The 15484-nt window shown below is 35.2% G+C and overlaps 1 protein-coding gene across 2 annotated transcripts in view; it reads right to left on the minus strand.

The window, feature by feature from the left end:
• Positions 1–15484, minus strand: part of BMPR2 (bone morphogenetic protein receptor type 2) — a 198096-nt gene that overhangs the window by 40967 nt on the left and 141645 nt on the right. For both annotated transcript variants that reach the window (XM_077884721.1, XM_077884720.1), the window contains exons 4-7: positions 5586–5696; positions 4746–4837; positions 2197–2427; positions 1370–1484 (exon numbers count right to left, since the gene is read on the minus strand). In XM_077884721.1, coding sequence (XP_077740847.1) covers positions 1370–1484; positions 2197–2427; positions 4746–4837; positions 5586–5696 — 549 coding nt within the window. The remainder of the gene's footprint in view (positions 1–1369; positions 1485–2196; positions 2428–4745; positions 4838–5585; positions 5697–15484) is intronic.

Raw genomic sequence — 15484 nt, forward strand, 5'->3', positions numbered from 1 at the left:
TATTAAACCGATGCTCTGAACAACTAGCAAAAATGTACATCGATGCTGAAGAAAACTGTAGTTATGGCAAAAAACACAACCACACAGTTCTGAAACATTGGCAAAGAGTGACTCCACCATGCATTATCTTCTTTCTACTGGTAAAGGAATCCAGTATTATTTGAGACAGCAACACATCCAGGTTAAAATAACAACAACAACTACTACTACTACTACTACTACTACTACATTTTCAGCATCTCTTGCAGCTAAGTATGGTAGTTGAGCATGAACTAAGTTCTAGAAAATAAAACATAAGAATAGGACTTCTGGAGGCACCTTCTGCCCTCCCTCTCTTTTCCCAATAATACCACAGTGCTACCAAACCAATCTTAGATTGTTTCTCTCTAAATTCTTACAGGAGAAAAAAAATTTTCATTCTTATTGAAACCTATTATTTTTTCCCCCTGACCAATTTGAACAAACCTAATTCTAACTAAGAGAAACGCTGAATTATAGAAAGATACACATAGGATTTATACTCAAGATCAATCAACCACAGAATAAAGATCCATATGATATTAAAAGTAAAGAATTGGTAATGCACTGTATTTAAATAAGCAAATAAATGCAAGAAAATACAGTATAGCCTTGCTAAGAGGTTTTTAACCTAAGTCTATAATGGACTTTAATGGGTCTGTGAACCACTAGAACCAAAAGAACATTCATTTTCTTTCTTTCTTTCTTTTTTTTTTTTTTAAGATTTATTTACTTGAGAGAGAGAGAGAGAGCACAGAAGGGAGAGGGAGAAGCAGACTCCCAGCTGAGCAGGGAGCCCAGTGAGGGGCTGGATCCCAGGACCCTGGATCATGATCTGAGCCAAAGGCAGATGCCTATCCGTCTGAATCACTGAAAAGAACATTCTTAAAAGCATGCCATACATGTATCTTTACAGAGGAGTTAGTGAGGGCTTTACTAAACATCTCAGGGTGCCTGGGTGGCTCAGTGGTTGAGCATCTGCCTTTGTCTCAGGTCATGATCCCAGGGTCCTGGGATGGAGTCCAACATCAGGCTTCCAATGGGGAGTCTGCTTCTCTCTCTGCCTATATCTCTGCCTCTCTCTCAGTGTCTCTCATGAATAAATAAAAATAAAATCTTTAAAAAAAATCTCAGTGAGATCCATGACCTCTCCAAAGTCTTTAAGTTCTTTTTCATATTCTTCCTATTATATCTCAAATCCATTTCCTCATGCCAGATCTTTTAAACAACTGGCTATTAATAAATCTGCTATTATATAAAATATACTCTTAGTTTGAAGGTATGAATAAAATTTCCCTTTGTGAATTTTAAACCCCATCTGAGTGTTATTCTCTTCTATCCATTGTCTTACCTCCTCGTGGCAATTCTGTATGGAGATAAGCCAATCCTCTAGTCACAGAATGAGCCAGACGGCAAGAGCTGACCCAATCACTTGTATGGAGACTCAAATACTTGCATAGAGATCCCTATATAATGGAGAAAAATACACCCATACAAAAAAATGGAATTAATTTACTTGTACATGAGGAGATAAATTAGCAGCAACCTTATAAAATACTTAAGCAGGTTAAGATTCCATGAATATCTAATGAACTATGACATTTCGAGATCTCAAAGGAGTTAATAAGACATTTCTGCAAGAGGAGAGGAGAGGATGAAAAGGGAAACTTAACATTATTAATTTTCATTCTCCAATATTAAAAAGTGTAAATGATTATTTCATATTAAATGCTTTGATTTATCAAATTAAGATTAAAAAATAGTTTTTTAGATTATTTATAGTGTATCTCTTACTAGTATGAATACAAAGTGCATTTTTTTTTGTTTTACAAGTACAAAACAGAAAGCTGTAAATATGTGTCAGTGTCCTTCAAAGTGCTCATCCACAAACTATTTATAACCAGACAGGGATAAGGAGCTTGCACCAGAATTAATGTCAATCAAAACACTATTTCCTTCATTAAGAAAGTCTTGCTGAGAGGGAGGAAGAGACAGTGCCAAATGAACTAAACAGTTTACTAGTGACTGAGTGGATTCATTCTGATATGAGATCCTTATCTCACTGCAGACCAGTAATTACCAGTTGCTAACTACCAATGTTTTATAGAACAGTAGTCCTCCTGAAAATCTGATTGACAGCACATATAAATGTCAGTTTAATTTTTATAAAGAACTTACATTGGGATAATACTCCATCACAAGCAAATACTCCATGCGTCCATCTGCAGTAACTCTCTCATCTCCAACTATAAAGCGAGCAATGTTGTCATGTTCCATCAAAGGCACTCTGTAAATATTCTTCTCATTGATAAAATTCTGACGGTTTGCAAAGGAAAACACTTTCACAGCAACTGGACGCTCATCTAAGGAACCTTTATATACTGCTCCATATCGACCCCGGCCAATCAGCTGTAAATTTGTTTTGAAGAAAGCAAGGTATTAATTCATATCACGACTGAAAATCAAATTTTCCAAAAAAGTACAATCCCAATTAAAGACCTTAGCTCTCTATTGCTTATAGTTTAAATTACTCCATTGTCAAAAAACTAATAAATTGCACATCTCAAATGGCTCAGGAAGCTCCTACCAGACCCAGTCTTCTGACAGATAACAACTCTAAACAACATTTTATTTTATTTTATTTTTACTTACTTGAGAAATAGAGAGCATGAGTGGGGGGAAGGGCTGAGGGAGAGGGACAAGCTGACTCCATGCGGCAGGGAGCCTGATGTGAGGCTCAATCCCAGGACCCTAGGATCATGACCTGAGTTGAAGGCAGACACTTAACTGACTGGGCGACACAGGCACTCTGAACAAAATTTTAAAAAGAAATCTAAAAGTGTTAAAGAATGAATGAAAGGAAGTAGATTCACTCTGGGAATCAACCTTTAGAAAGGAATGCCATAGGGTGAACTACCCATTTTATAGCTTTTAGCCTGAGTGCAGGTTGAAATGAACACTCTACAGTGGAGGTAGAACTGTGATAGTAAATCCATAATCTTTCTGGCCCTAAGAACCAGAGGACAGAATTAAGTGCAACCACAGATGCTGGAAAGTGAGGGGAGAATCCCACAAAAGAGTGAGAGAGTGGGAAACCCATGAATACATGAGACCAATTCCAGCTAAAGATAAAATAATTGCACTGAGATTTGAGCTTCTGCGTAAGAAAGGAGTTTGCAGCATGTCCAACCAAGTTAACTGCCTATTAAACAATAGAAAAACCTAACATAACATAGGGGTATCCACAATGTAACATTCTTAATAACATAGGGGTATCCACAATATAACATTCTTAACCTAACACAACATAGGGGTATCCACAATATAATATTCTTAATATCTAGGACACAATAAAAAATAAATAAAATCAGCAAAATGCAACCCATTTTCTTCATTTTTGGCTTCTGGAGATTTCTTTCATTTATTTAAGGATTTTTGTTATATTTCACTCGCTATTTCTAGGTTAAAATTTAACAAACAGATAGAATGCCCTTTAGAAAGGTTGTATCAATATACTGTTAAACCAGCAATGTTTAGGAATGTTTTACTCAGTTCAGGATAAAATTCTATGCTTTTAATTAGTACTTTTTTCAATTTAGCAAACTGGACTTATTATACATTTAAAAGCTACATTTAATTCTTTTGTGAATTGGCACTTCATCTTTTTTGTCCATTTTTTTATGGATTATTTCTTCTATTTGACTTACACCAGTTCTTGAACAATTCTTTTTCATGTGTCAAAATGCTTTTTTTGAATCTTTTAACTTTGTTTATTGTCTTTTTCTCCCAAACAGAAGGTCCCTAAAATGTTTTATATAACCAAAACTACCATACGTATTATTTAACAGACTCTAATTTGGGAATCATAGTTCATTTATTCTAGTAAAAATCATAAAAACATTCATCATGATGAGACTTTAACATAGGTTCTGAGATATTACCAAATGAAATTTAAATGAAATTTAAATTCAACATAATATATAATACTTGTATGTACCTATAAAAATATATAATATATGTACAGACAAGGGATATTTATTGGGCATATACTATGGATTGCTTGAATGGCACAGTGTCCTCAGAATTTCGCATCTTTATTCCTATATTGTTGCAGTCTGTACTCAAAGATCATCTCTTTTCTATATTCTTCTTTTTAAATATACTCTCTTTACTAACTCCCTTTCTACATTTTTCTTATCTTCTTAATTTTTCTCCAAAGCGCTTACTACTACTAGAAATAATATGGTTAAACAAATATGCATTTATTTGTTTAACCTGTTTGTAGACTCTCTTCCCACTAGAAGATAAACCACAATGGGAGCCTGGGTGGTTCAGGTGGTTAAAGCAGCCAACTCTTGATTTCAGCTCACGTCATGATCTCAGGGTCCTGGAATGGAGCCCCAGGGCACATCAGGCCCCACGCTCAGTGGGAATCTGCTGGAGATTCTTCCCCTCCTCTCCCGCTGCCCCACCCCTCACTCTAGTGCTCTCTCTCTCTCTCAAATAATTAAAAAAAAAAAAAAAAAAAAAAGAATATAAGCCTCAAGGGGGCTATCTGTACTGTTCATCTATATTCTCAGTGCTTAGAATAGGCCTTGCACCAAAATGATAGTTAATAAATGGTTCATGAAATAAATGGATAAGTGGTGTAGTGAGTTAATGAAGTTACTGTCCCAGATATACTATGACGAAAGAAAGAACAGTCCATAATATCTAAACAATCTTACCTCCAACAGTTTCAGGTTATCTAGGTCAAGAGAGGGCTCTGATGCTGCTGCCTCCATCATGTTCATACTGTGAAGACCTTGTTTACGGTCTCCTGAAAGACCAGGAAAAAGAAGTTACTATTTTGTATGGTTCTCTTAAAATGAGTATCTTTACTATACTTTTTATTATATTTTAGTTATAAAAAAGAGCTACAGAAGAGTAGGCAGCAAAATTTATGTCCAATGTCATCAAGAGTAAAACTAAAACTATTTACTAAGAATCATCTATAAATGAAGATGAATGAATAATAATAATAATATTAAAGTTGAATTTTGGGAGATAGTTCCAACAAAAGACCTAGTTCAAAATATTGCAGAAATAATGGTTTCATTAAAGTTATTCAAATTAATGAATGGGCATTGATTTCCTAAAAAGCTCATGAAACCTAAAAGTTCAGTAGAACTGACTAGACAGTTGATGATCCCAAAGTATTATTTACTTCTTTTTTTAAATATGAAAATGGTATAGTGGTTATATATTTTTTAAGTCCTTATATTTCAGAGATAATGCTAAAAGTTTTTACAGGTAGATGATATATGTGATTTACTTCAAAATAACCCACTGTCATAGAAGGATGTGGTGAGCAGAGCTATGGATGATATAGAGATGTGATAATCATTGAAGCTAGGTGGGAGGTTATTTTGGAGATTTCTGAAACTTTTCATAAAAACTAGGAAAAAAGTTTGTCAAGCGAGAAGGACAAGAGCTACTAAAACACAGAGATTTTTTAAAAAGGAGCAAATTGATTCTGATTAAATGGTATATTTAATAAACAACAGAATAAAAGGTGTTATTTTTACCTGTCAGCATCCTGTATCCAAAGCATAAGGCAACTATCAAAACAGCTAATACAGAGACTGATGCCAAAGCAATGATTATTGTCTCATCTCGGTTAAATGAATGAGGTGGACCTAAAAGAAAACAAATTGAAAAACAGAGACACCTTTTTTTCAGTATTTTGTTAAATATTGACAGAAAGGCTATATCATTATATACTCAAATCATCAATGTTTTTGTATCAAAGGAAATAAAAAAATTAATAATAAATTTTTGATAATTAAAAAGTATATATTTCTCATCATACAAATGATTTTTTTCATACAAATGATTTTATATAGATTTTCAACACTGAAACATGTGTTGGTTGTGCTAATTATTGAAATATCAACTATATCATGGAATAGCATAGGCAGAATAATAGAATATTTAAGAAAAGTCTTTAGAATCACATTTCGTTTTAAGTCTTGACTCTACACCACTCTCATTGGTACTTAGCAAATTATTTTACTTTTCTGATCTTTAGTTTTCTCATTTTTATATTTCTTAGCACTCAGCAACACATGTAATAATCTTTTAATCTGCAGTACATTTATTGGATTTTAATAGACTTCAACATAATGACAATTGTACCTACTTCTTTTTTTTTTAAAGATTTATTGATTGATTGATTCATGAGAGACACACAGAAAGAGAGAGAGGCAGAGACACAGGCAGAGGGAGAAGCAGGCTCCATGTAGGGAGGCTGACATGGGACTCGATCCCAGGTCTCCAGGATCATACCCCCCCGGGCTGAAGGCGGCGCTACACCGCTGAGCCACCAGGGCTGCCCAATTGTACCTACTTCTAACATACAAAATAGGTTACAGGAAGAAAGCTACATATAAAAACTCATTTTATCATGAGATATCATGTCATATACACGAGGATGGCTATAATTTAAAACGAAAACAAACTAAAAGTGTTGGCAAGAATATAGAGAAATTAGAACTCTTTTACATAGCTGATAGGAATGTAAATGGTACATCTGCTTTAGAAAATATTCTGGAAATTCCTCAAAAAGTTAAATATAGAATTATCATAATACCTAGTAATTCCATTCCTAGGCATATACCCCAAAGAATTGAAAACAAGTGCTCAAACAAACACTTCTATGGGAATTTTCATGGCACCACTAATTAAAATAGCCAAAATGGAAGCAACACGAATGTTCATAAACTGATGAATGAATAAACAAAATCTACTATGGACTGAACTGTGACGGCCCTTTGGGATGAAGTTTAGATTAAGTTTAGATTAGGCCATGGGTGTGGGGCCTTTATGATAGGACTGATGCCCTTAGAAGAAAAACTGTCAGAGGGCTTGCTTGCTTTCTGTCTCTACTCTGTGGGGAAACAGTGAGAAGGCAACCATCTGCAAGCCAGGAGGAAAGTTCTCAACACAACCCAACCATGCTGCCACATAATCTTGGACTCCTAGCCTCTAGGACTGTGAGAAAATAAATTTCTGTTGTTTAAGCCACACCGTCCATTCAATTTTGTGTCAAATTTTGTGTCTCATCAAATAAGGTGATGTTTAATCCTTAGAAACCTCTTTCCTGCCCTGATTGGGGCTCTTCATGTTTCCCTTTCTCTCGCTGCTTCTCCCTTTTGTCAGCTCTGAGCTTCGCCCAGCCCTTTTCTATATTTCTTTCCCTCCAGTTCCTACTGGTTTTGTGTTTTTTAATCTAATAAAAGAGAAAGATCTCCTTTGGTGAAAAAAAAAAAAAAGGGAGGGGGTAGCAGAATACAATACCCCAAAATATACCTCTTTGGCATAAGGACTATCATGAGCTGGTTCTTTTTAAGAAACACGAGACAAAGAAGCTCTGAAAACCAAGTAGAAGTTACCCTTTTGTAACACACAATTTATAAGGAAGATTTCCATTTGTTACAAGGTGTCTCCTCTGTACTAGGAAGAAGAATATGACTAAAACTCTAGAAACTGTAATCAATAGAGAAGACATTGATTTAAATCTGCTCAGCAACCATACATTTGTTTACTGTGCTTTTCCTAGTAAACTCCCTCTCCACTCCCCTTCTGTTGGCTTAGCTGGAGATAGTATTTAGGGTGGTGACTTAGGCCATTTCAAAGATTTACCCAGTTTTCCTGGGTATCTCATGTATGCAGGAAGAATATATATATGTTATTAAATCTGTTTTTATCCTGTTACACTGTCTTTTTATTATGGGAGTACAGGGGATGTGACACTCTCAGCCAAGAACCTAGAAGGGTAGGAGAAAAAATATTTTCCTCTCCCATAGCTGCTGGAACAGATTGATACAGAGTGGCGTATTTGTTACAATTGATGAACCATTATCAATATATTAACTGAAGCCCATAGTTTACATTATGTTTCACTCTTTGTGTTGTACAGTTCTATGGGTTTTAATAGAGGTATTCACAGTTACAGTATCATACAAAATAATTTTGCTAACCTAAAGTGTCCTGTGCTCCACCGATTCATTCCCCACTCCACCTCCCACCTGTCTGGCAACTGATATTTGTACTGTGCCTATAGTTTTGCCTTTTCCAGAATGTCATATAGTTGAAATAATACACTATGTAGACTTTTCAGACTAGTTTCTTTCACTAAACAATATGCATATAAGATTACTCCATGTCTTTTTGTGGCTGAATAGTTCACTGTCATCAGTGAATGACATTTCATGGCATGGATGTACCAGTGTTTATCCACTCACCTATGGAAAGACACCTTGGTTTCTTCCAATTTCGGCAACTATGAATAAAGTTGCTATAAACATTTTTATACAGATTTTTGTATAGACATGTTTTCAACTTATTTGGGTAAATAGCGAGGAGCAGGACTGCTGAGTTGTATGGTAAGCCTATGCTCAGCTCTAAAAAAAACTGTCAAACTATCTTCCAAATTGGCCATACTGTTTTGATTCCTACTAGCAATGAATGAAAGCACCTGTTGTTCTATTTTTCTTGTTAACAGATAGTGATTTTAGCATTACCAAAACTTCTAGAAAAAAGGTTAAAATTATGTGATAATAAATATAAATAGTAAAGTTTCCAGAAATGTTCCTATTTTAAAAAGTTTGATTTAAGAAAGGCACTGATTTAAGCAACAGATGCTTTTTATAGTCTATGAAGAAGAGTAGTATCTTAAACACACTACAAATATTAACTATATGGTACTTATATTTTTTATTCAGAAAAAAGAAATACTGTATTAAAAATTATACTGCTTACACTATATCTCAAACTATACTTACTGAAACAACTCCTTTAGATTACCTAGTCATAGCTTTTTCAAAATAGGTTTATGTGAACTTTAAAAAGAGAATAAAAATAAATTGGCCTAGGTATCCCTAAAACTTTCTGATTTTTCTGAATCTCTTTTTGAAGCTAACATCTATGTTCTGTTTTCCATACATTTCTTTTTTTTTAATTTAGATATAAATGACATATATTAGTTTCAAGTGGGCAATACAATGACTCTACACACATTCTTTCTTTTGTGCCATTAAAAACATAATTGAGAAGAAGAATACAGCATTTCTTAGAAGAGTGCTTTCCACTATCATCTTTGGAATTTTCTTCCCTGGGACTGACACCCATTCTGAAAATTTTAATGTACGCACACTCTTCTCTTTTCTTTTTTAAAAGATTTTATTTATTTATTCAGGAGAGACACAGAGAGAGAGGAAGAGACATAGGCAGAGGGAGAAGTAGGCTCCATGTAGGGAGCCTGATGTGGGACTTGATCCCAGGACTCCAGGATCACACTCTGAGCCAAAGGCAGATGCTGAACTGCTGAGCCACCCAGGCGTCCCTTTTTTCTTTTTTCTCTTTTCTCTTTTCCTTCCTTCCTTCCTTCCTTCCTTCCTTCCTTCCTTCCTTCCTTCCTTCTCCCCTCCCTCCCTCCCCCCCTCCCCCCACTCTCTCTTTCTTTCTTTTGTGTGTGTGTAAGCTCTACACCCTACATGAGGTTTGAATCTTAAAGATCAAAAGTCCCTCCCCCCCCGAAAAAGAATCCCATGATCTACAGACTAAGCCTGCCAATGCATAAGCTTTTTTGATCATACCAAAAAGTGCCAATGGGAGATTGTTTTATTTTTAATCTTTTTATTATAAAAACTTCCTACTAAAAAGTAGAAAGTACATAATCTTCAAATATCTAATACTATATCTTAGCAACATCAATATTTTGCCATCCAATATAGTTTTCAAATGACAGAACTATAATTTTCTCAAATGGTCTGTTGACAGAAACATTGAGGGACTGTTTGTTCAGTAGATAGTCTATCAGTCTAACAATCAAGTTCATGTGTGTGCAGATGACAAGCATCATATTTAATCAATTTTAATATGCACACTGCCGTCATCTAAAAATCTCTTAAGTTGGGATGCTTCACACATTGATATCATTTTATAATTATTTGAGATAATGTTTTTCTTAGTGGTAGGAAAGCAATAGTAAGTCTTTTGATTGATGGCTGTTTAAATAAGATGAAATAAATGATGCATCACATTAGATATGTTAAAATGTGAAAAAAGGTAGGGGTGCCTGGGTGCCTCAGTCAATTAAGTGTCAACCTTTGGCTCAGGTCATGATCCCAGGGCTCTGGGATCAGGCCCCATGTTGGGCTCCCAGTTCAGCAGGGAGCCTGCTTCTCCCTCTCCCTCTGTCCCTCTCCCCAGCTTGTGATCTCTCTTGCTATCTCTCTCTCTCTCTCAAATAAACACATAAAATATTTTTTAAAAAATGTGAAAAAAGTTACTTCCATTTCAGTTAGGATATAAAAAGATGCAAGCAAATTTTACTGCCACCCTAATAATAACCCAAGACACCTAGGAAACCCACAAAATCACAGCCTTTTCTTTAAAGTTCATTAAGAGCAAAGGACACAAAGAAACCAATCTATTAAAAACTAGTATGTAACAATCCCTTTCTAAGAGAGAAGAGACCTAAAAGTGCCTTTATCCTTGGTGACGTAGTAAGTAGAAGACACCATCCATAGAGGTGAGTAGGAAGAAACAGCCAAACATTTAACAAATTCTTAAAGCATAAGAGTACTGGATAGCATGACAGCTAAGAATATCTAGGGGCTGTGCATACAAAAAGAGCTTGCAGTCACCTACCAACTCTTTTCTACAGGCCTTTCTTTACCAAGTACTCACAAGTATGAATAGAGGCAGGACATGAGAACTGATAGAACCCTCTAAAGTGTAGGTACAAAAGGCGTGCTAAAGTCTGAGAATAGGGGAAGAGAGCTGAAGCAAATTTTCTGGGGAGGCTTTCACTGATTACAAGACAGTGTCCACCTGCAACTGGGCAAGGATTAGTAAAGTTGAGAGAGCTCTTTCTAGAAGTGCTCTTTCTAGAAGTGCCAGCAAAGGCTGAAGGCAAAGAAGGAGAACTAAGAGAAATCCTATAAGCACTGATATCTCAAACCATACTGAGGTGAAGGTTCATCTTGCCCTCAAATCATTTGAAACCTATTAAAAAATGCATCAAACTGAAGCAAAAACAAAGCCCAAATATACAGCTCAGTTAACAGACTACGTTCATTTAACCCTACCTGGTAATAGCTTGAAAAAATAGGATGTATCCTTTTATCCTTTTCTGGACATAAATAATACTTTTTTTGGGGGGGGGGTACAGTATACTTTATTGATGGTACATGACAAGGTAGGGCTCCCCAAGCCCCTCCCCTTCCTCGGGGTCTAGGATGTAAATTGGAGGTCAGGAGATTCTCAGTGTGTTGGAGGATTAAGTTGGGGCAGGGACTCCCCAACAGCTGAGGGCCTGCTCTCTTCCTCTTGTTCTTGCTGGGGGACATAAATAATACTTATTTTAGACTCTACTTTTCTTTTATCTGCAATGTTCATTATTCAACCAAAAGTCAAAAGATGTAAAAGAGAAAATATAGTTCAATGCCAAAAAGGAGTCACCAACAGAAACAATCACTGGGATGAAAATATCAGAGACTTAAATAACTATGATAAATGTGTTAAAAATATAGTGGAGGGGACTTGGGTGGCTCAGTTGGTCAAGTGTCTGCCTTCGGCTCAGGTTATATAATCTCACACTTCTGGGATCTGTATTTAAGAATTCACTGCTAAATCCTAGGCTATGAAGATATATCCCATGTTTTCTTCTAAAAGCTCTACGGTTTTAACTTTTATATTTAGGTTACTGATCCATTTTTTTTTTTTTTAACACTCACGATGTTGACATTGATAGTTTTTTTTTTTAGATTTTATTTATTTATTCATAGAGACACACTCACACAGAGAGAGGCAGAGACACAGGGAGAGGGAAAAGCAGGCTCCATGCAGGGAGCCTGACGTGGAACTCGATCCCGGGTCTCCAGAATCACACCCTGGGCTGCAGGTGGTGCTAAACCACTGCGCCACTGGGGCTGCCCCTGATCCATTTTTAGTTAATTTTTGTATATGGTGTGAGGTACGGGATCAACTCCATTATTTTGCATGTACATGCTTGTGTTTTAAAATTAATCCAAATATCTTTGTTTTTTAACTGCAGTGCTTAATCCATTTATATTTAAGATAATTAGTGATATCTTTGTGTTTATTTTTATGATCTTATTTTAGACAATTTGCCCTTGCCTATTGTTTTCTGGGCAACAGAAAGGCATCAGAATATTTTTCCTACCTTCTTGATTATTTGGTAGTGATGTCTTATATTTTTAATCCCTTTTTTAAACTCCATGAAAAATTATTATGAACAAAAGTGTTGGCAAAGAGAACTTTCATATACTTTTGCTTGTAGTCCAAATTGGTACAACTTCTTTGGAAATAGTTTAGCTTTATTTATTATAGTTGAAGATACATATACACAATGATCAAGAAAATCTACTCCTAGTTATATACTTTGGAGAATTTCACACACACGTGAACCAGGACATATGTTCAAGAATGTTCATAACGGAATCAGTCATAGTATACAAAAATTAGAAGCAACCCAAATATTTATCAACAGGAGAATGTTAAAGTAAACTGTGGTATAGCCATACAACAGAATACTACACAGCGATGGAAGTGACTTGCATTCACTACACTTTTAAAAAGACAAACAAACAAACAAATGAATGCCAGAAGAACTACAGCTTCACTCAATAGCACAAATTTTTAAAACATCACATTGTGTGAAGGAAGCAAGATACCAAAGAACATGCTCTGATTTAATTGATATATGAAGTTCAAAAACTGGAACAATTAAATACTACATTAAACTTGGGTATATATTAGAAAATAGAAAAGCTATAAAGAAAAATGAGGAAATGGTTATCTTAAGAGTCAGAATTATAGCTCTCCCTAGGAAGGAAATCGAGTTGTGTTTAGAAAAGATACAACACAGGTGTCATCTAGAATGTTTTCTTTTTTGATATGGGTTCAATGATATTTTATGGTAAGTTATGTTTTATATGATGTCTTACAATAAAATACTTATGCACAGAAAAAGACTAAAAGGAAATGCACTAAAATATTAACAAAGATTTTGAGCAATTTTTATAAATTTTCTAAATTTTCTACAATTAATATGTACTATTTTTATTCTAGGCAGAAAAAACCCAATAACTATCATTTTAAAAGAGCTTACCTTTTGCTCTCTAAGGATTCACAGTGTAGTACCAGTTTTTGTGCATATGTTGTCCTTTTTATTAGTGGGATACAGATGTGCCTGTTTTGCTATCAAAGAAGAGTTATCTAAATCACTATGTTGAACACCTGAAACTAATATAACATTGTGTGTGAATTATACTCAAATAAAAAAATTAAAATTAAAAAAACAAAGAATTATCCTCTAACATTGTACTTTTGGTGTCTCAGCTTCCCTTAAAGTCTGAGTTTAGAAATTCTAGTATCTGATAACATAAGATTTACTAAAGAAACAAAAATCCTTCTTCAACTCTATGCCAACAAACTGCATAACAAAATGATAGTTTCAACCTATTTTCCTTTGTCTACAAAATATAAACATGCCACAGGCATCTCATCAACTTCACAGCAATTTAACATTGTCACCTTTGAGTCCTATTTTGTATTAAATGGCCAGGAGGTTTACCCAAAATGTAAACTATTATACTCTGCTACATCCTTATTCCAAAATACAATATTCCAAAATATAATAAATCAAATGCAGTAGGCTATCTAAACTTAAAAGAATCATCAACATAGGTATGCCTGGGTGGCTCAGCAGTTTAGCGTCTGCCTTTGGCCCAAGGCATGATCCTGGAGTCCCTGGATCGAGTGAGTCCCACATCAGGCTCCCTGCATGGAGCCAGTTTCTCCCTCTGCCTGTGTGTCTGCCTCTGTCTCTCATGAATAGATAAATAAAATCTTAAAAAATAATAATAATAATCAACATAAGATAAATGTTTTCTTTAGAATGAACTACAGAAGTAAATAAGGGGAGGGAGAGAAAACCACTTAAAAGATGCTCTTAATTACACTTAAAGTGTAATTGTGAGCTGTTGAAAAACCATGAGGCAGATAGATCAGTCTGATATGAAATCAAAAGCAGAAGCTTGGGGCTGATCATGAAGCCAAAAAGAATACTGCAACAGATTCTAAATGGAATAAATGCTTTTGTAAAATCAAGGAATGTTCCTCATTATGTGTCTGTGTATTCAGATAGCACCCTGTTTGGCATTATCTACATGTCAATAGCTTTGTTAATGACATCTCCAGATTACAAAGCAATGACTGACATTTAAAATATACAATTAGGTCTCTTTTCCTCTGCAAAAGATCTATATTTTATTCAGTAAAATTAATGAGTACTGTACTATCTTTAAAATAAATAACAAGCCCAAACTCTTTATGGATACCACCCATAAAAACAGAGTCCAGCAATCTAAATTAAAAAGCCATCTTATTCTACAGTGGAATTCAATATATTTTGCAGTTACTATATGCTCTTCTACTATCAAAAGGAGACTAAATTGCTAAAAAGATGAGAAAAGCTATACTCAGTCTTAAAAATGATAGTTGAACAATAAACAAAAGTTGCAGAGGGTGTGATTTAAACATGGTTAATAAGAAGAACATATGTAGATGGCTTCCCAGGGGAATTCTACTAAACATTTAAAGAAGAGTTGACACTTATTCTTCTCAAATTGTTCCAAAAGATAAAAATGGAAGGAAAACTTCCAAACTCATTCTACCAGGTCAACATTACCTTGTTTCCAAAACCCAACAAAGACTAAACTAAAAAGAGAATTACAGATCAATATCCCTGATGAATGTGCATGCAAAAATTCTCAACAAAATACTAGTAAATCAAATTCAACAGTACATTAAAAGAATTATTCACCACAATCAACTGGGATATATTCCTGGAATGCATATGTGGTTCAATATTCGAAAATCAATAAATGTGATATACCACATTAACAGAAAGGATAAGAACCATACAATAAAAAAAAAAAAAAAGAAAGTAAAGAACCATATGATCCTCTCAATAGATGCAGAAAAAGCATTTGACAAAGTACAGCATCCATTTTTTAAAAGATTTATTTATTTATTTGAGAGAGAGAAGGAGAAGAGAACAGGTGGAGAGGCAGAGCAAGATGGAGAGAAGCAGACTCTGTGCTGAGTGCTGAGCCACCAGGCAGCCCCAGCATTCATTCTTGATAAAAATCTCAACAAGGGGCACCTGGCTGGCTCAGTCAAACATTCAACTCTTGATTTCAGCTCAGATCATGTTCTGATTTCAGCTCAGATCATGATCTCAGGGTCGTGGTATCAAGCCCTATATGGTGTTCTGCACTCAGCTGGGCATCTGCTTGAGATTCTCTCCCTCTTCCTCTCTCCTTCCACCCCTGCTCACACACTCTCTAAAATTGTAAGTCTAAAAACAACAACAGAGCAGCCCCGGTGGCGC

The sequence above is a fragment of the Canis aureus genome, chromosome 36 (assembly GCF_053574225.1).
Source record: "Canis aureus isolate CA01 chromosome 36, VMU_Caureus_v.1.0, whole genome shotgun sequence".
NCBI lineage: Eukaryota > Metazoa > Chordata > Mammalia > Carnivora > Canidae > Canis > Canis aureus.